Genomic DNA, 20,151 nt, shown 5'->3' with positions numbered 1-20,151 from the left:
GGTAGTGCTGGTATTCTGTACATGTATTTGTAATCGTGCAAGCAGGGAGGAAAAAGCGAATTATTTTGGGGGGTCCAGAGGGTTGCTGCCAATCAGATGAAAGAGTTACCAGGTTATTTGTGTCCTTACATTGACTTCCCAGAAGAGGGGCACCTTATATCAAAGGACAGCTGGCCTGGCCTCTGTCTGTGCATGTCTGCATGTCAGGGTTAAAGACCCCTAACACGATGCTGCTGAAGTGCCCCAATAAAGACTTCCACAGCACGACAGCGAGCTCCGAAATGTGTATTTCGGTCCATGGCACAGGCGTGAAGGGAATATCAGCAGGCCTCACCAGGCTGTGCAGGGCTCTTGAGAAATCAGACTATACAAACAGCAATATCACGGGCCCTGCAACACAGAATGTGGTATGCTCCCGGGAACGCCTTATCGATTTAACGTCCTGTCTGTCTGGGCCAGTGGTGGTCCGTCTGTCACATGCGTAGAGTTCTCCGCAGCGCATTGTTTTTGCAGCGTGGCGACGATGAAAGGGCTGGGCTCCAAAGAGCCGGATGGGAGGCTAAATCTAGAAAATGACGGTTTCTTCAGAGAGGGCTGTTAACAACAGAGTGGCAAAAGCTGCTCGTTCAGCGAGGCCCAGCACCCTGCAGTCTTCCTGTCCCGGCTGCTTGTTTGTATGGTTACTGCTGAAGAGTTCCAAAAAAAAGACCGTATTCCATGTTGCTGTACTAATGAATATTCAAAAGTGTGCAGGCCAAGAACATATTTCGATTATGATTGATACTTCAAAGGATTCAGCATACACTAACAGTGGCTAAGACTCAGAACCAAAAAGACTTGATGGTCTCACAGCTAACATACACTCAGAAGCTTCAGACAGGGATGCCGAAGTTCAGTCATGAGCTGGTGGCAGTCTCTGCAAAGTGCTGAAATCGCAGTATCTCACAAGTGAATAAACAGTCTAAGATAGATGCAATGCGTAGCAGCAGATAGTGCCTGGATCCACTAGGTACCCGCAAGAGGATGGCCCCATGTCAGTTTCTGATAAACTCAACTCTGAATTAATGCGGTTCTTGTTTAGGATATAATACAGGAGGTCCCTGCACATAATCAGATTCAGTGATGCGGTATTTCTGTGTTTTCCTGGCTGGTCAACAAAGATATGGGTTTAAGCTAACATGGTTACATACACTAAATGAGTCTCCTGGGTAATACTTCACAAAGTAATGGAAATACATACTTAGAATTGCCACATACATTTTTTCTTTTCATGGCTATATTGTTTAATTGCACAGACAGTGTTATTGAATTGGAATCGTATCCTGCATTTCACAGGGGACTTTGTTGTTGCTGTCTCATAAGCATGTCTCTGTCCTATTTAATGACGTGACAGAGACACATCTTTGAGAGAAAGCACATGGAGTGATCATTATGGAGAGCTGCTGCAAAGACCTGAACAGCAGCCCTCTGAGTGAATCAGTGCCTGAATATTACGGCCGGCCATATGGAGCGCGACACGGAAAGGCCATTAGGGCCAGCGGAGAGCCTCTGCACCGTCCAGCTCTCCGATCGCCCGCCCCCCCGGCCCCAGGCGCACTGCGTGTCTCTGTGGAAGCAGGTGGGAGCTGCAATGGGATAGCGGCTTATTGCGGGAAGTGCGGGCCAAGCAGGAATGCAGATGAACGCACACATGTGCCCACCATGGTGAGCCCCCCAACCCCCCCCCCCCTTTCCCAAACTGCTGCTGCGCATGCCAGCCTGCTCCCCTGACACCCCCAGACACATTGGAAGCTGTAATCCCCCCACAGAGCCCCTCTCTGTCACTGGAACATTACTGTATGGACTAATTCTGAACAGACCCAGTCCCGACAGTCCAGCCAATCACACCGACCTAGAGAGGGAGCTTTACACAGACGGATGAAATCTGTGAGTGAAGAGTCTGGAATGTGGGGAAAGAAATCTGTCTGGCCGGGGGCTTGGTGTATTTCTGTGCCTGAGTTTCATTATTCGTGCACTGTTTGTGAAATGGCGGAGGGGGACATATTGGGCATCGCATACTTTTCTTTTTATGTGACACTTATCTCCTCACATCACTAAGCTGTAATGCGTCTTTTGCTGTCAGATTATCCAAAGAGCATTAGGAGGGACAGTAGAGGAACTACCTGAGTACTGAAGGTTCATGAGGGGGGTGTGTATGCTGGGGTCAGGAGTTCATGTGTGTATATATGAGTGTGCGTGTGTGTGTGTATGTGTGTATGTGTGTGTGTGTATGCGTGTTCGCGCACTGTCATTTCCCTATCACCTCTCTGAGGAAGTATCAGAATGAGAGGCTCAAAGCAAAGAGATCATCTATTGCAATAAGTCAATAAAAAAGACCATCAGTGCTTACAGCCTTTAAAGAAAAAAAGGTCATTTTCCTTCATGTGATCTATGTGGCTTTTGAAAATCCTGTATTGGGATACTGTGACCCACTGGGAAATCAAAGCGAAACGTCTGTAATGCTTATCTCAATTCCAGACAGTGTCAGGGTACTTTTAATGCTAACACTACAGACACACAACCATTTCAAAGGCAACACAAGATAGCATAAACAAACATATGGAGAGTTAGTGTCAGCATTTTAGCTTTTTTTTTTCCTAAGAAGCTGGTTTGCCCTGGAAGCTTAGAGCAACTATTAACATTCGCTGTTCAGAGGGAATTCATACACCTGAGATGACTGTTTTGTCACCATGTCAAGGGTGACAGTGTGGCTGTCCACCTGAGGCCCCTTCTCCCACCTGGGGCCCCTATAGCTGTAGGGTAGTCTGATTCTTCACTTATGGGAGCCCCTCTATGCAGGAAACTCCCCTTCCGCTTACACAATGTAATGACTGCTTATTTCTGTTGAAAGTATGTACTTGATATCCTGTAACACTGAGGGTGCATAGGCTACTTACCTTCAAGTCTATAGCAGTTATAGAAACACATTCAAACCTATGGACTTACGGGGACCCCACTTTTGTGTTCACCGGGGTTCAGGCTTTTTAAAATGGCAGTAACTTATATTAAGTGAATAACTCTTATTATAAATTATGGAGTCCGATAAAGAAAACGTGTTTCTTTTTTTTTTTTTTCCCGCTCTCAGATGTGAAACAATACTGTGTCACACAACACTGTGTCAGCACAGCTTGGGTGGTGGAAAGCGCTAGCTTGATTGATTGTGCTGCTCGGACGCTGCACTAATACCCTGGTGCTTGGTGCGGTGAATGTAACAGCAAAGCCCGAGCGGCTATGCTCAGTTGTCCATGTACAGAAGTGTGCGGCCTGCCAACTTTGTACTCTTTCCCAACAATAAAGGTCACAGGAGCGGCGCTGGTGTCCTTTGTGCGTCACTGCTGTTCCTCACACCTTCTGCCTTTTTCACGTTCCTCTCAGTCTCTGTCTCCTCTTGATCTTTCTCAGGCTCCCTTGTTCTCTTGCCCACTCTATCTGTCCCTACAGTTCCACCTTGCAGGGGATATATTTTGTTTTGCCAGGAAGCTCCAACGGAACAAGAATGGCACCCCCACCCCCCAGCACATGCAGACACGCACGACAGAGCCCCCTCTCCTTGGTCCTAAGGCTTTAGCAAGGATTTAGGATAAACTTCTGTGGTCCACCTTCCCCATGCACAACGTAGACAGAGAGCATGCGTGTGCAGGAAGGTGTACCCATACCCAGTCAGCCAACATAGGGGCTGCAGCACTCTGTCAGTGTGGTGTGTCACAGTAGCTGTAGGGTTGGTGGGGGGTGAGGGGGGAGGAGGGGGGCTGGGGTCCAGACATTTCTGGCTGATGTTCGAATGCCAGGCCTTGTATGTACTGCCAGCTCACAGGAAACACAATTGCAGTTGACAGTTTTATGTGTCATCAGAAGCCAGCAAGGCTGGGGGTGCAAAGAAAATAAATAAATAAGCGTGCTGGCCGCTTCAGTGTGGCTTGTGACGATCATCGCTCCCTGTTGGTGATGCGGAAAAGCCTGACTGTGACCTTACATCTGCCAGCTGAAACATGCACTCACTCACAGTAATGGGGACTGGCCATTAAAATACGGGCAAGGTTGGGGAATTGAATAGGGTTATTAATACTGCACAGGAACTGGCAGGATGCCCCGGCGTGTTATTCGGAAGCCCTATTAAAAAATACAGGACCGTCATTCCACCTCTGCCACGGGGAGTGACACAAACACTCGGGTCACACTGACCCCGATCTGAGGATCTTCGCCATCACTGTCTTCAGTCCTCCATGAGAACAGGCACGTCGAGGGCAGATCGAACGTGGTGCACAGAATGGGTGCAGTTCTCCCCTCTCTGGTGCATGCGTTGCTCCTTTTTATAGAAAGACACATGCGTTAATAGAAAATGGGCTCTAGAGAGAAATGACTCATTACCGCCGAAATCTCCTTCTGGGTCCTTGTTTCAATTGCTGAACGTGAAGTGATCCTCCAGGTTGACTTTTGTCGGCACCTTTCCCGATTTGGAAGGCTTGAGCAGAATTCCCCATCTCATCTCCTCTGTTTCCGAACTTAACTGGTCCCATGAGGCCAGGATCAGCAACGTCCTCTCCTGTTACACATTAGAGTTTTCTTAATGAGGTCTCGCAATGCGCTGTACTTTCAGATTGCAAACTGCACTACACCAAAGACCACACTTCTGTTGCAACTAACACACTTCACCATAGGCGCATTGCAGAGATATATGGTATTTCTTCATAAACAGGATGGTCATATGTGTTGCTCATCTGCTGAACACTACGCATTGTAATTATTCTTACTTCCTAGGTGACAACACTCACCTGATGATGTATACATGCATTAGAACCAGCAGTTGCCTTCCCTGTTTCTAAATGTTGTATCTGTAAAATTAATGACCTTCATTGGTTTCAATCTCAATCTCAAAACAGCTTGAATTATTCTGGCTAAATGGGACTAGATGCCAAACTTTGGTCATGCAGCTTCTCTCATTTGGGTCTAGCTGTTCTGACTCTTAAATCGCACAATCAAGCTTCTCTTGCAACAGATGAGTATTGGGTAAATACAGAACATAGCTTGTCTAATTTTGCTCAATTTTTCAGTGACAGTTTTGAGTGACAGTGGGTGCACAAAAACAAATTCAAGTGTTTTTTGGATGCATTTATATATATATGTGGATTTGGGCCTATTAAATTATTTGTTAGTACATTTGTCTACTTTATTAATACACTAACACATTTATAAATCAGTTTACCATTAAAACTTTGCAATTATATTCTGATTCTGATTAATCCAGGTCTTTAAACTGAAAGAGTGGTGTTCTTCACCACACCAAAATCTATTTCTCAGCAGAGATTAAATTCAAAAGAGACTAATCGATTATTTACTAACCTGTAATCAAGGAGGACATACCTTCTGCTGGTTTGTTTCTTCAGTTTGTTCAGTTCCTGCTCTTTATCAGTTATGTTTATTATAAATGTTCCAGAGCTTTCAGGTGGCATAAGACACTTCAGTTTTCCAAAGAAGGACTTCTATCATCAAATATGTCCTAAATGCATACTCTATAATCACAATTTCAGTACGTGTTGATTAGTTATTTTTTACAAGTTTTATATTTCACCTCCTTAAACTAAATATACTAAGTTGCATACTAAATTAATATTGAAATTACAATATGAAATGCAATATTTTCATATGAAAATGTGAATGATTTAGTTAACTGAAAAATGCTAATGAGGGCTACATTTCAGTTGATTCATTACTATGGCCCTCATATATAATACGTGTATTATACATGCATTATAAATAATATAATTTATGCACACACACACACACACACACACACACACACACACACACACACATAAATGCTTTGTAAATGCTACCCTGTAAAACCTGACTGTGGCTAGCAATGCACAGCATGATTGCCGTGTGAGTTTGTGTCCGTCTGTAACCCACATCTGTCACAAAAGTTATTTGTAGAGGCAATAACTACCCTAATTCTGAGTGGTGGGGCTACAGCCTGGGGCTTGGAATCATGGCTTAATGTGCTTTATATTCATGCCATTCATATTCCTACTTTGTAGCGAGAAAGACAAGCTCTCGGCAATATAACGGAGCAGTGGTTTGTATGGCCCTTGATTTGTCAGTCACGTCCACATAAAACAGGGAGCGGAAGTTAAGCGCAACACTGAGCGTGTCAACCCACAGAGCAGTGTGTTAATTTCAGTGGCACGGCGGTGCTGTTTGTCTTGCTTCCGCAACATCGTGTCCAATTTATGTGCAAGTGGTCAAGATAAAACGCACAAAGCGCCTACAGTGTTCACAATGAGCAGGCACATTTGAATTATGTTTATAGCACACATTCATTTCCTGTGCACCTCCTCCTTGCTTCATCTGCCTCCGTATTCCAAAATGTCTGCTCTCCATGCAGACGGCTAAGTCAGGGCCAGGTCCTGACTCAAAGTGTTCTGTAGGGGACCCCAGGAATAGTCGCAGTCATGATGGATAATGCTTTGGACCAGGTCCAGATGCCATATTGAGAGGCAGGGTGTGCTGCAGTATGCAGTCTCTCCTCTGTAGATTTTTTTCTCTTGCTTTCTTTTTTTTTTGATTTTGCTCAGAGCGCTGAATCAGCAACTAAATAAGCTGCAAAAAAAAAAAAAAAAAAAAAAAAAAATGGAGGCAAAAACATAGACCCCTGACCCACTTTCACTCCGGAACCACACCCACCTTCTACCCCTCTCTGCTGTGCAAAGCTGTTACTATATTTTACCCAATGTTCGGAAGCTCCATCCCAGGGGCTACACAGCCAAATGCTGTAACACCAGCTGCAAACATGCTAATTGTAACCCTTGATACAAGCAAACTTTCCAATGATACAGAATATTCCCTATCACTGCCCATGCTCTCATTCCTCATAAATCACACTGACTGCCCACACACCCAGCCTGACCTTCCTCTTACCCTTTCTATCTCTCATGACAGTTGCACAGTTTCAACACCTCTGCAAAAATTTAAACGCCTCTAATACACAAATGGTTTGCACGTAGCAGGTGAGTGCTGAAATTCACTCACATAACAACGGGATTAAAATTTCAATTTAGCTTCAAAATTTCAATTAGAAATTTCAAATTATCAGCAAAAGCACTACACAGTACCTCCATTTTGGCAACAGGGGTCAGTATGGAGGGCCACCCCAAGAGGGCGACGTGGCCTAAGTTTTCCCACGACAGCAACCGTTAAAATGAAAATGAGGAAACACAGGGCTTGCAGTGCCATTTTAGAAAGAAGGGCCTATTGAACAAGATACACTGCAAAACATTGATTAATATTCTGTTTTAGGATGAAGCCTTTTTCATGTGGGCTGTAAAAGTACTTTATAGAAGGCACAGTAAAAGAACTATTTAAAACAAGAGAAGGTGGCTTTGTGCCAGAGAGGAAGGTCAGTTGCCTAGCTGGCGGCAACTAGCTATAAACAAGCGTTTTTGAAATCAATACATGAAGAAAGTGAGATAAAGGAAAAATGATATAACACTGTTTCAGCTCTACTAGGCTCCTCTCTCGCCTCCAGAGACATTTCCGTATTGATTTTATATGGTTACATGGTACCTTCTATGAACAAGGTTAGGATGTATGTGCCCATTCTGCTAGAATGTAATTTTTTGACTGGTTGCAAATTGAAAGAAATATTGCATTTGACTCATTTATTATCATATACTTTTAATATGATAATTGATATTATCATATCATGTCATATCATGTACTAATGTATAATACCTTTAGGAGCAAAACTGTTTTAATGTTGCTTCCAAAAATAATTTCATGTGGAATATAGGAATTTTGATGCTAAGTAGGATCTGCCTCTTATTTTATTGCTTTAAATTAAATTCAAAGGACAAGAAAGGGGAAGCCGGAAATATGGGAAAAGTCCTGACCATGAAACAAAGTACATAATATGTAAATAATATACAAATATCCAGAGTAACAAAATAATGCATTTATATGTCATAATTATCATTTTTCCACAGAGCGCTATGTAGTCCAGCTTCCCTAAACTTTTTCTGCTATTGTGACTGTAGATTGAGATAGTGCTTAACAATGCCTATCTCAAATTGATCTATAGTTTTGAGTTGTATGACAGCTAGTGTATGTGGTACTAATGATCAATCTGTTATGAGGATTCCAATGTCTGTTTCACCTGGTTCTAAACACAAAAATTATGCAGGAATGAGACAGCTGGCATTCTAGAACCAAAGAATATTCTAAGTTGCTACAGATGCAATAAAGTTGATTCGGTAAACCACCTACACTTAACCAGCACAGAAAAGAATAATAAGTATGCTAAGTTCGACCTACCAGTATGTGATTGTCACATGACCCCTCCCATTGCATTGACTGGCTTAAGAAAGCCGGTTCAGTCGCTATGGTGACTCAGAGCCATTTGTTGCATAGCTTTGTCCCGAGCTCCTGTATCCCATGGTGACTTGATGGGGTGGTGGGTGACGGGGTAAAGAGCTGCTTGGTCACACAACTGAATTTTGAAAATCTCTTGCAGGTTCTCCTACAAGGAGCCATGCAAAAATGATACTAATACCAATCAAATACATATTAAGTTATACTGAGGCCCAAAAGCCTGATATTTGCTCACTGACTACTGGAAAGCCTCCCTCATTGTACATCAATATCTGAAGTACGCTGTGGTTTTTATCAGCAATACAAGACTGCATCCTTGATCCAAATTGATACATTTTAAGGTAAGTTTTAGATTCAATTGAGTAATTCCATGCATCCGACTAGTTTTCCAGGAGTTTGAGGTTCGTAGAATTCCCATATTTACTTCCTAAAGTAAATATGCCTATATTTACATAATATTAACTTATAGGGCGCATTTGGGTGAATAGCTGTAAAATTCAAAATGATTATATTTATAGGATAACTGAGCACAGTATAATGTATTCCAAGAAGTACCATACTTTTTTTTTCTGCATGATTTTCAAGTGGTCAAAAGTGGTGCTCGAATTGTATTTGTAACAGTCTCTCTGATATAAATGAAGATTGATGCGTGGGTGTCACACATAATGTGCTATCAATATTAAAGGTTGGACCTCTGCCAGAAAAGTTGAGGATCGGCTAGTGGTTTGACAGAAAGAACAACTTCTACGACAGGGATGCAATTACCACCGATTAAAATGATAATTTCTTATTTCCAGTGGGACCAACGTTCTGTTTGGAATTAAATTGCTTGTCAGTATGGGTCATTCAAAACATAATAAATTCCTCTCATTAGGATGGAGAAATTATGCACGCTGATGGCACAATATGGAATGAGACAGTAATATGCTTGAATAAATTAATCATCATGTGAATAAATTAATCATCACATTGTAAATAAGTGCTTCGTATTGTAAAAATGAATGCATAATGGTTTTAGATAGCTGAGCGCATATTTAAAATCTATTTTTACACGTTGTACACATATTTATTTATAACAGTTGTGATATTTTTATTCAATTGTTATTTTGACTGCAGTTAATGACTTTCAGCAGTTACATAAAAAGGCAATTTAACTCTTGCAGAAATGACACTGAAATGACACAATAAACGTGTGAAATGCAGCAGAGTTGTAGTACAGAGGGCTCTCCTGCAAAGAGGCTGTAGCCACTGGCTTCAGCTGTACTGTGATAGCGTGAGATGCCCTGCTGCACTGAGGGAGTTTAACGAGTCGTAGCGTGGGCGTAGATAGATGGGCTTTACCACAGTATTGGACATATCAGCCTCTGAATCAGACAGTGACCAATGGAGGCTCTCAGTGTGGGCCGCAGTCCCGCTGAACTGCACTCTCGCCGTAACAAAAGCCGTATGAGCCTTGCTCAGGACCCCATGTGAGACGCAGTGCACTGCAGGCGAATTCCCGGACAACCCCCATGCCTGGGACGGGTCAAACACAAACTGTCACTTAGAGATGTGCTCGCTGAAAAAAAAAAAGAAAAAACATTGGAGCAGATGTAAGCCTGGTAACTGGCTACAACACAGGTGGGAGATGGTGGGGAGCAAATCATTAGAAATCATTAACCCAGGCATGTGAAGACAGGTACCCACTGTGCCTGTCTGAGAAACACAGACAGGAACATGTCTGAGGTGTGAGCCTCCTGTGGTAATTTTTATAATTATAATGATGTATAAATTACAATATATTACACATCTTATATATTACCACAGCTGGTGGAAGCATCTGGCAGTGGGGGTAAATGAGCTGTGTTCGCAGACAAAGCACTAAATCCAGTTATAGTAATTTGTCATATGTATCTCACAGGAATGTATTCCCATTAGCTGATGCACACCCCCATACACAGACTTTTTACACATCATTCAGTGCAGTGACTGTGAAAATTTATCAGACGTTCTGGGGAAAACAAACTGTATTGGGACAGTGGGACGAGTTCAATTTTGCAATTTGATCCTCCATCATCGAGGCAGAAAGAAGATTTAATACAGGGGTAGTCCGTTTCCATCATAGCATGCTAATTCTGAACTCCTGGTCTGAAATGACAGGAGTAAGACAGGGGAGAGTGCTCCGGTGCCTGTTTCCCAGCAGGCATGTGGCGGGGGGAGCCTGGGGCATGGCCCAGAGAGGCGCAGAGGCGGGAGGAGAAGCGGGCGGAGGCCAGGCTGGCGGGGGGGCTGCAGCGACTGGATGAGGCACGGCTCTACCATCTGAAAACCCTGGCAAGGGAGCAGCGTCGACTGCAGCGGGACCTGGGAGCCATCAGGAGCAGTGAGGCTAAAAGCGTGTGTGTGGGTCTGTGTGTGTGTGTGTGTGTGGCACATTTCTATGGTCATCCTTAATATTTGTGTTGCTGTAATAGAAAAAGGAGAGTTGACAGCCCATGTCTGTAAATGTACTCAGGTAACCCCTGGAGGAAAACCATCCAAAGCCTGGGGTCACGACCTTGGGACCCTGACCTCAATCACCCAACCTTATCATACAAGAGGACCTTCTTACCCATAATTCCACGGGGTGGCCAAGACCCTGAGAAACAGAGGTAGGTGGAGACAACAATGCCACAATTTTTCTTTTAAGGGGCCTCTCACAGACTTAAATCAGTCAGGTTGTCCAATACACAAGATTCTATAAGATTCCATAACATAAGATGATTTATGTTCGGTCAATAGTGAAAGTAACTACATGCTGCACTTGGAACTTTGATCAATCACATTCAGCACAAGCTATAAATCTTGAAGTCTTGGTGTCAAAGGGAAAATATAATGTGCTCTTAGCAACATGAAGCTATACTCTCTATTGTGCTATACTCTTAAGCACAAAATTATTTGGCAAAACTATATGTGGTTAATTATGCATGAGCTCATTTATGTAATAAAATTTCACTTTTTTCCTGCTGCAATGTCTTTCTCTTCAAAGGGTACAACGCTGTTTGAATTATACAGTGAAGTATATTGTCTTAGTGTATGTTTTCACATATTTTGCATTGTCTCTTTATTTCCGCCTGGAAAGTGATGAACAGCTGAACATGCAGTTTATCTTGAGGCATAGTATTTCTCTGTACCTGTATCTATATTATATGTAAGAAAGTTCAACTTTTTGGTGCTTGTGCTTGCAATTATAAGTGTATATGTTTCTGTATAAGTTCGTATGTACTTTCACATATGTAAGTGTGCGTGTATGCATCTGTGTGCTGTTTGTCATTGTGACTATGTTTGTCATGTGACTATGTGCATGCTTGCATGTAAGTGAGTGAGTGTTTGGGGGTATTACAGCATGTTTCTCTGTCAGTTTTATTATATCATTATTTGTTGAGTGCTGCACATGAGTGGTTTCTGTGGAGGATGTCAGTGATTGGGGGATTTCCCTGGTTAATCGCTTCACTGGCTGTGGTAATGAGATAACCGGACAGAGCCAAGAAAATGCCCCTCCTACCCCCGTTGGCCACTTAACTGTACCCCTTCATTTGTGTGCTCGGTCAACCCCATCGCCCCTCCTGCGCCCCCCACCACACACACTATTTTCATCAGTGCCCATCGGCTCCTGCAGCAAGCTGGCTGATTGGACAGGGATATTCTTAGTAGCTAGACTGGTCTTAATTATGCTAATCCAGAGGGCAGATAACGAGATGTGTAAAACCGCAGAGCAATTCAGCTCTGAGAGAGGACATACGTGATCATCTTTTGGAGCTAGACAGGCTTTCTGCAAAATAATGGTGCAATTGAAACTCTCTTTCTCTGTGTTTCTCTTCTCTCTCTCTCTCTCTCTGCCTGCACCCTTGTGCCTCTTTCTGTTTCTCCCTCTGTCAGTTAAATATTAATGCTGGACTCTCAGTTACAGCACTGGCAGACTGATGGCTTTTTCACTCTGTGCTTGTTAACTACAGGGCTGCAGGCCACAAACCAAACAGTATCTAACCACCAATGTCTATTTACTGGTTTTGTCAAATTACTTCCTTTACATTTACTGTTGATGTAGAGATAAGCAGAAACTGTTCAACAACATTTATATCTATAAAGGATTTAAAGAATAGTGGAAAATAAGGTTTATTCCCCAGTATTAACAAGAATATAATCTGCATAAAATGGCTGATATCAGGGCAAAAGATTTAAAAATATAAAAATACAAACAGAGCTGAAGTAAAGTGAACATGCCAATTATATTTGTCTAGTCTAGTTGATCTTCGATGATCAGTTGAGTTAGCAATTGATTATCTGTAAAAGACATATTATTGTTGATGGTTGTTACTAAATCCTCTGCATGTCTCCCTTTTTGGAGATCTCAGAAGCCAAAATCTGGAGGTGTGGGCGGCTCTTCAGCGGGACTGCAGGCTCGGGTACGTGAGTTCATGGGCGCTGGAGATCCAAGAGTGGAGAGCTCTACGGCACCGCTCTGTCTGCCAGATCTCAAAGTGCAGAACGCTGCCAGACTCAGCCCGACTGGAAAAGTGGAGGAGGGGGAGACGGAGAGGAAGGAGAGGGGGCCACAGAGGGAAGGGGAGAGATGCTTCCCCTCTCCGCCTCCTCCAGCTGAGGCTACAGCCCTGGACAGCCGCCTTGCCCCGGACGGCCGCCTGAGAACTGTCCATACTCTGCCAAGTTTCTCCCAGGCCCTGGCTGAAGCCCGCAAAGCACGCTACATCAGGCACCGCGGCCGTCCGCTCTGTGAGAGGGAACTGTCAGTGAGAGAGATATTCGCAAGGACCCCTAAAGACACCAACACACACTAAGCTGTACTTCCTGACTTCCCTAACCCTGCTACTGACCATCCTATCCTGACCATGCAATGTCCAGCCTTTATGGCCTGCCAAGTAATGTAACAGACACCCCATGACACCTGTCCCTATATCTTAGTTCGCCAGCCTGACATCAGCTTGCCATATTTTACAAACATGCGCCTCTTATTTTTGTAAAATATACATCCTGTAAACCATTTATGTGCCAATGACCATTACTGGGCATCATGATTTGGAATGTTCAAGATATCTGAACTGTTTTCTTCCCTGTGGGATATTTTAATGAATTCTGTGATATGAATATATTAATTCATGTTTTATAAGGAATGAATTAAATATCCATAGTGCAGCAGTGGCTTAACTGTGTGTTTGATCTGTGTGAGGTGAAAATATCACACATTCCTTCTAGAAGGAAATACGGCAGAGATCAGAAATGTCTTTCAGCAACTTTTTAAAATTCTGTTTTCTTACACTTCTCTGCCTTTAGAGAAACTTTCTCATAAGGCCCTTGACTGATATGCCTGAAGTTAGGAGAGAGTCTATATTTTCCCCCTGGAGCCACAACGCTTTCCAAGACTTCACAGAACTGACTGATTTCTCACATTGTTCACACGCCCCCTGGTGACTAATACTGAAAATGTTCATATATAGGTTTTTAGTTATATTGTCACCATGCCAATTATGTCCGTGTTTCATTTCTCTTTTTTTCTTTCCACACTTTGTTAAAACTGTCAGTGTTGTCGTAGAACCATTGTACAGCCTTTTTCATAAAAGCTGCATGAAAGATAAGGTTTATTGACAGGGTATAAACATAGTTACCAAGGAGACATGTGCCTCGTTTCAAATACAAAGGAGCCAATAAAGTTGCCAGTGCAGGTAACTAAAGAAGTCTGTAGCTGTTATGCCCCTCCTAGAAAGGCGGGACATCCTTTTCCCAAAACTTCCTTGATACATTTTGTCACTTTACAGACACTTCCCTATTTTGTCAACCCGTCCTGCTTTCAGTTACGTGGAATCTGTAAATCGTTAAAAGTAAAATCAGAAATGACTTTTCTCAGGGGGCTTGCTGTCTGGCAGAGCCTACAGGCGCGGACGCCGTGTGCTCTTAGATCAGAGCTCAGAGCAACCGGTACACTTCCGAAGGTTCTTTTGACCAGGTCCAGAGCAAAGTCTTCCTCTGGGACCCCGTTATGTGCTCAAGCCCGCTGGTTGCACTCCGAATCACCATCTTCTGAGGCGACTGAAGTGGAGTTAAATAAACTGGAGGGAGGAGACGCTGGTAGGAGTTTACACATTAACTCTAACGTTACACATCTCTGAACTGCTGCCGTTTTTATCGCTTTATTGTGGATATGACCGTGAATGTATATAAATCTACTTCTGTGGCTCTTAAGTGGATGTCAACAGCACGGTCCATGTGACCTTCTGTTATGGTCATACCGCAAAAATATAGCATTAAGCGAGTAGCGTTACCGTTTTAAGCCAAATGATCCTGCAAATATTCAAGGTAGTATCGTTCACTTCAAGATCTTAGAAGAATTAATATCGCAATATTAAGCAGTTGCGTTGTAGCGTTGGTTCCTATTTGGGATTCATTGACATACGGTCCTCATGACCCTGAAGGACCCCGTGGTCCTTCATTGTCATGATCGATACAGGATTCTCTCTAAATTGAGCGAGGTTTCTCATAAATGTCATTGTTTATTTAAACTACAGTTTAGCTAGCGGACAAACAAATTTACAGACAGAGGCATTGCAAAACGCGGTAGTAAGCTCTAAGCTAATTTACAAGCGACGATAAATCGACTTTGTTACACCCCCGCTGGAAGAATACTTATGGATTATTATCTTTCTGATTTCGCGTAATATAGTAATTAATATAGGTCCCGAATAATCAATTAAAAGTGTAAAGATAAATCTTACTAACACTGCAGCTCAACATCTTTGTTAAACAATATCACTTTATCGTGTGCTGTACCTTTAATTTCGAAAAGCAAGAACTCAACAAACCAAATTGATAGTGGTATTTGTATTGCCCCCACAGGCCTACGTACACAATGACTCAACACAATCGATATGAATAGTCTTTCAGACATGTTTGAAAACTCTGAAATATGCTGCTACGAAGGTACGCGTAGAAAAACTTAAGTATATTCGGAAAATACTCAAGCACGTTTATTGTAAGCGTCCTTACCGCTGCAGCGGCTAGAATTTAACACAGTACAGCTGTGGAGGTGTGTCTGTTGTCCCCTGGTGAGGCGCAGCAGAGACCTAGAATTTCTAATGCAAAAATCATACGTGACAGTGAGCCAGTGTAAACAGCAGAAGTATGATGACTCAATGGGAAAAATCATCATACCAAAAAAAAAAAAAAAAAACCCGAGGAAAATCAAGGTCACGTATATTAATTCAGGTGTATGCTTATTCACGTACAGTACCGTATAAAATATTTCTTTCATTTAAGAGCCTGTGTGTTTTTTTATGTAAGAGTTTGTGGCAAGCACATCGAAGCACTTTTACAGGGATCTTTATTGCCATGATTATTTATTTATAAGGTGACTGGTCCAGTCTACAGTACATTTACTGTGTGTAAATTGGATGGGTTGCACACATCCAGAAACCCATTTCCACTGTTGTCCAGGTGCTGCTGTGGAAGTCCTGAAATCTAATGCAAACTCCTTTTTTATCCTTGTTCAATGCACTTTTGTTAAACAGTTAACAATGTAATAAACAGTGACTTATTTACCAGATAAGCTATTTGGACTACAGATCAAATGGACTTTAATGCCAACTATGACAATTGTAGGCAGACTTGGTCTGATCTGCTATTCTTCTGGAACAACTGACACATTCTAAAATCTTAAAATTCATGGCAGTTAATGCTTTGCTGTTACAATCCAGGTAAAGCCCCATTCTCTCTTTCCCTCTCTGCATACATTTCTCATTACTCTCCCTTCAGGAATAGTGGAGGTGGTGATGTGTCGCCAGCGGGCGCGGAACTCGCTGGGCAGGGTGTTTGTACGGCAGGTAAGGACAGAGTTCCTTTCACATAAGCCAGTGTGCCGTTGAAGGAGAAGCTGAGCCTCTTCCCTCTGCTTGCTGTGTAGATGCGGGAGCTGGTGGCCAGGCTTCATCATGACTCTGCCGTGCGTGTGGTGCTGTTCCGTAGCACTGTGCCGGGGGTCTTCTGTGCAGGTCAGTGAGGCACCCGAAGACTCAAAACACACCCTTTACTGTGGAGCCCCTGTTGCTGAAGGTCCTCTCTGAAGCGCCACACGTGAGAGCATTCAATTGCAAATTCAGTTGCAATTGATTAAGTCACCTCATGGGTTGGAACTGAGGGTGTTCAGGCTGATTAGGGTGTTCAGAAAATTAGTTTCATGCCACCGTTGATTCCTAGGTGCTGATCTGAAGGAGCGTGCCCAGATGACCAACGCTGAGGCAGAGCATTTTGTGCACGGACTGCGCTCTCTCATGACGGAAGTTGGTAGGAATCTTTCGCCCTTGGGGTGGGGGGAAGCTTCCCTCTTCTGTTGCATCCCATATTCACTGTTTCATTTAGAGGTGTCATTATTATTTTGTCAGTTTGGGTTTTAGACTTTACATGCACTTTTTCAGGGCATGTTTGTGAATTTTCATTTACAGAGAATGGGAGAAGTTGGACATTTGCCTGGTGTTTGTCGCACAGTAAACCACAGTTCATGTGCATCCAGCTTTAGTACTCAATTCCCTTCTAACAGTCAACATTGTGGAGTCTATTGAAAGTAGTTTGAAACAGTGTTTGCTGAGTGTATGGACTGCCCAGTGGTGTCTAATCTCTCTCATGGTCTTCCGGTGCCAGCTGTGCTACCTATGCCCACCATCGCCGCGGTGGACGGCTTCGCTCTGGGAGGGGGCCTGGAGCTGGCTCTGGCCTGCGACCTTCGCACTGCGGGTGAGTTCCTGCCTCCCGAGAGCCGAAGCAGCGCAGGTGAATGATGGCAGGGCGCGTACGCGCGGGCATCTGCTGACTGAGGAGGGAGACAGATGCATGAAATCCATTTATTTAGACAAACTGGCATGGTGACATCCGTCAGCCTGATTTCATGTCGGGAGCGCTAATGGAGTGCTGCTGCGCAGACCTTCAGCTGTCCTCTGCACCTTTTTCAGCTTCCACCGCCCAGATGGGCCTGATCGAGACCACGCGAGGACTGCTGCCCGGAGCAGGTGAGGGGGGGGGGGGGGGGGGGGGGCGACAACGGGAGGGGCAGGGGGCTTGTAAGGGTGAGACGGGTTAGAGAGGAGGCAGGGGTGGTATACATTCATTACTGTGGACAATAGGGAGGAGTGCCTCAGAATGTTTGCTGTGCTGTTTTTGTTGAACAGGGTGGAAGCACTGAGAGTTTTAAGTGGCCAGCAGGTACTGCAGTGTTTGAAAAAAAAAAAAAAAAAAAAAAGGTTCATTTAACTAGTATTTTTAAAAGTTCTGGTTGGACTTGGTACATTTCAAGTGCTGTCTTTAATAATTGACTAGCTGAATGTTCCACTGGGCCTTTGAAGTTTATTTTTGCTGGAAACTCTGAGTTGACTTTACAGTAATCACATTTCATTTGCATGAACACAAACAACATTAACATTTTTGTGAAAGAAAATACACAGATATATTCAATCAATACAACATATGTCAGTGTTTCTAAAACGTGTTTGTTACAACATGTTCAGTGCTTTTATGTATTCTTCTTGATGCGGATGCAGAGCAGATGCGAAGCAGAAACTTCATAATTCAAAAGAATTGAAAATGAACAACAGAATTCTTCTGTAATAGAACTACACATTCAGTAAGAGAAGACCAGGACCAGTGGCAGTTTGCAGAGCTTTACAGAAATGATCATTGTGGCTCCCAACCAGATATGGAGTAGAATAAATGAGCCACTAATTCCAAAAGAACAAGTTTGATAAGAAAATAAATTACCACACACATATATCATGCACAACAATGAGGAAGATTTATTAATGTGTTAATTTTGAATGATTTTCCAAGCTATTTTTCTCATATTTGGCATGATATAAATGAATGATCATTTGTTACCCCGTTGCTCTTGTTTTGTAGATCTCTGCTTGTTTAAAATACCTCTTTGCAATGTTAGAATAGGCAAGGGCAAAATTTGGGTGTTAGTGTTTCGTAGGTCATTTATGATTCTGTGTTCACTCCTTGTAACAGCCCCAGTTCATAAAACTAATCCATAGATCCACATTGCAAAAGGGAGTCAAACCAGTTGCCGCCACCAAGATACCAAAACAGCGTGAATCACTGTTCACCTTAAAGGCAGTCTCTCAGACCGTCCTTTCCCTGTCTTACCTGTAGGGGGCAGTCAGCGGCTCCCTCGGGCAGTGGGCTTCGCGGTGGCCAAAGAGATGATCTTCACCGGGCAGCGGCTGGGGGGTGAGCGGGCCCTCCAGCTGGGCCTGGTCAACAGGGCTGTGGAGCAGAACCACACTGGAGATGCTGCCTACAAAGAGGCGCTGACACTAGCCAGGGAGATCCTGCCACAGGTTCACCTCTGCGCCCATCTGTCTCGCTCCACTGACAGCTGTCTCTTAGCATTTACTTCACCTCTGTTCTGACATGCTCAGCATTGGCAGGAGAATGCAATAAAAAACACACACCTACTCCCTTGGATTATGTTATACTTATTTATTGATAGAGCTCAGTGCATGTGAGCACTGGGAGAAATGGTTCCAGCTGTTTCAGGCACACTGATCAGAGCATACTATAATTAAGATTGTAGGAAGCAGATGCAAACACCTTTACATTCCTTTTGATTATCTCCTTTCATCTACCCAGGCTCCTATTGCAGTGCGGATGGCTAAGGAAGCAATGAACAGAGGCATTGAGGTTTGATGGCATTTCTCCAATCATTGATTTCTTGCAGCATAATGTATGGTTGCTGTAAAATATTTTTGAATGCATTATTTTGCAGCTCTTCATCATTATTCCTCTTTCTCTCAACCAACTCCGGTTGTAACAGGTGGACATCGCTACTGGAATGGCCATTGAGGGCATGTGTTATGCAAGGGTAAGAGACCCATGCGAGGAGGTTTTAGGGGTGAGAGAGTGGGTGGACCTTTGAGGGGATAGAGTGGTGTTAAGTACTTTATCTTCTTTAAGTTCTTTATCTGGGAGACTGCTAAAACTGCTCATATTAAGAATATGATGGAAAAGTTAAACAGCACATTAAACAACATGTAACTGGGTCTCACTCCTCTGTCAGGTTATCCCCACTCGAGACAGGCAGGAAGGGATGGCAGCTTTCATTGAGAAGAGACCACCACGGTACACAGGGGAGTGAAGGACACTGGCTATATGTGACATCACTCTCTCAGTTCCACCACCCCTGGACTGGCTGTCCTCTGACCCAAAGCATAAAGCACTCTGGGAGAGACCCTCATGCTTATTTCTCCTGGCTGCCTTCTAATAAATTCGCCTTGATTTCTTGATGTGTTCATGTATGTGCAGGATGAATTCATATCATTTCCCTGAGGCAGATTGTTCAGCATTTGATTTTGTTTATTGTCAAAGAATCTGTGTCACGTAGCAGTGTTGAAGAGATGGAGATTGTAGTTGAAATCCAGCTTCCGCTCTTTGAGTGGCTTGATGTCTTATGTGTATGTGTTAGTAGTTACAGATCCTTGGCTCAGACTGGATGATTAGTAAATGCCTTAAGTAATAATGAAATGCTGCATATTTTGAATAAACTGTAGCTGTTGAAGACTAATTATGGGGTGTGGATTCAGCAGAGCCCACTGTAGTTGTCAAATATTAATATATGTTACCCCTGAAAAAGCAATGTTGTTCTTCTCACAGTCAGTGGGGACAAAGGCTTCAAAGGAGCCCTCAGGAATTTGAAGACATACACCATGTTTCACAGATGGCAATCTAAGGTAC

General features: G+C 43.4%; 2 protein-coding genes across 2 annotated transcripts; both read left to right on the top strand.

Annotated features, from left to right (window-relative positions):
• The first annotated feature begins 8,550 nt into the window (after window positions 1-8,550).
• Window positions 8,551-13,383, top strand: LOC118773084 (coiled-coil domain-containing protein 190). The gene is made up of 4 exons (XM_036521837.1): window positions 8,551-8,744; window positions 10,586-10,765; window positions 10,898-11,033; window positions 12,770-13,383. Exons 2-4 carry the CDS (start codon window positions 10,588-10,590, stop codon window positions 13,218-13,220), a joined length of 765 nt encoding a protein of 254 aa, XP_036377730.1. The 5' UTR covers window positions 8,551-8,744; window positions 10,586-10,587; the 3' UTR covers window positions 13,221-13,383.
• Window positions 13,384-14,183: 800 nt separating this feature from the next.
• On the top strand, window positions 14,184-19,970 carry echdc2 (enoyl CoA hydratase domain containing 2). The gene is made up of 10 exons (XM_036521836.1): window positions 14,184-14,505; window positions 16,186-16,253; window positions 16,334-16,421; window positions 16,627-16,713; window positions 17,068-17,160; window positions 17,376-17,432; window positions 18,571-18,758; window positions 19,051-19,101; window positions 19,235-19,282; window positions 19,478-19,970. The coding sequence occupies exons 1-10, from the start codon at window positions 14,271-14,273 to the stop codon at window positions 19,553-19,555; spliced, it is 993 nt and encodes a 330-aa protein (XP_036377729.1). The 5' UTR covers window positions 14,184-14,270; the 3' UTR covers window positions 19,556-19,970.
• Window positions 19,971-20,151: the final 181 nt, after the last annotated feature.

This window comes from Megalops cyprinoides, chromosome 2 (genome assembly GCF_013368585.1).
Source record: "Megalops cyprinoides isolate fMegCyp1 chromosome 2, fMegCyp1.pri, whole genome shotgun sequence".
In the NCBI taxonomy this organism is placed as follows: Eukaryota; Metazoa; Chordata; class Actinopteri; order Elopiformes; family Megalopidae; genus Megalops; species Megalops cyprinoides.
This window is presented reverse-complemented; position numbering and strand designations above follow the sequence as displayed.

Bases quoted from the DNA above. Each gene is read 5' to 3' on its own strand.
- LOC118773084 (XM_036521837.1), top strand. From the start codon at position 10,588: ATGTGGCGGGGGGAGCCTGGGGCATGGCCCAGAGAGGCGCAGAGGCGG. The intron at 10,766-10,897 runs GTGAGGCTAAAA...AAATGTACTCAG, and splicing joins CCTGGGAGCCATCAGGAGCA to GTAACCCCTGGAGGAAAACC. The intron at 11,034-12,769 runs GTAGGTGGAGAC...CCCTTTTTGGAG, and splicing joins CAAGACCCTGAGAAACAGAG to ATCTCAGAAGCCAAAATCTG.
- echdc2 (XM_036521836.1), top strand. From the start codon at position 14,271: ATGACTTTTCTCAGGGGGCTTGCTGTCTGGCAGAGCCTACAGGCGCGG. The intron at 16,254-16,333 runs GTAAGGACAGAG...CTTGCTGTGTAG, and splicing joins GCAGGGTGTTTGTACGGCAG to ATGCGGGAGCTGGTGGCCAG. The intron at 16,422-16,626 runs GTCAGTGAGGCA...GTTGATTCCTAG, and splicing joins GCCGGGGGTCTTCTGTGCAG to GTGCTGATCTGAAGGAGCGT.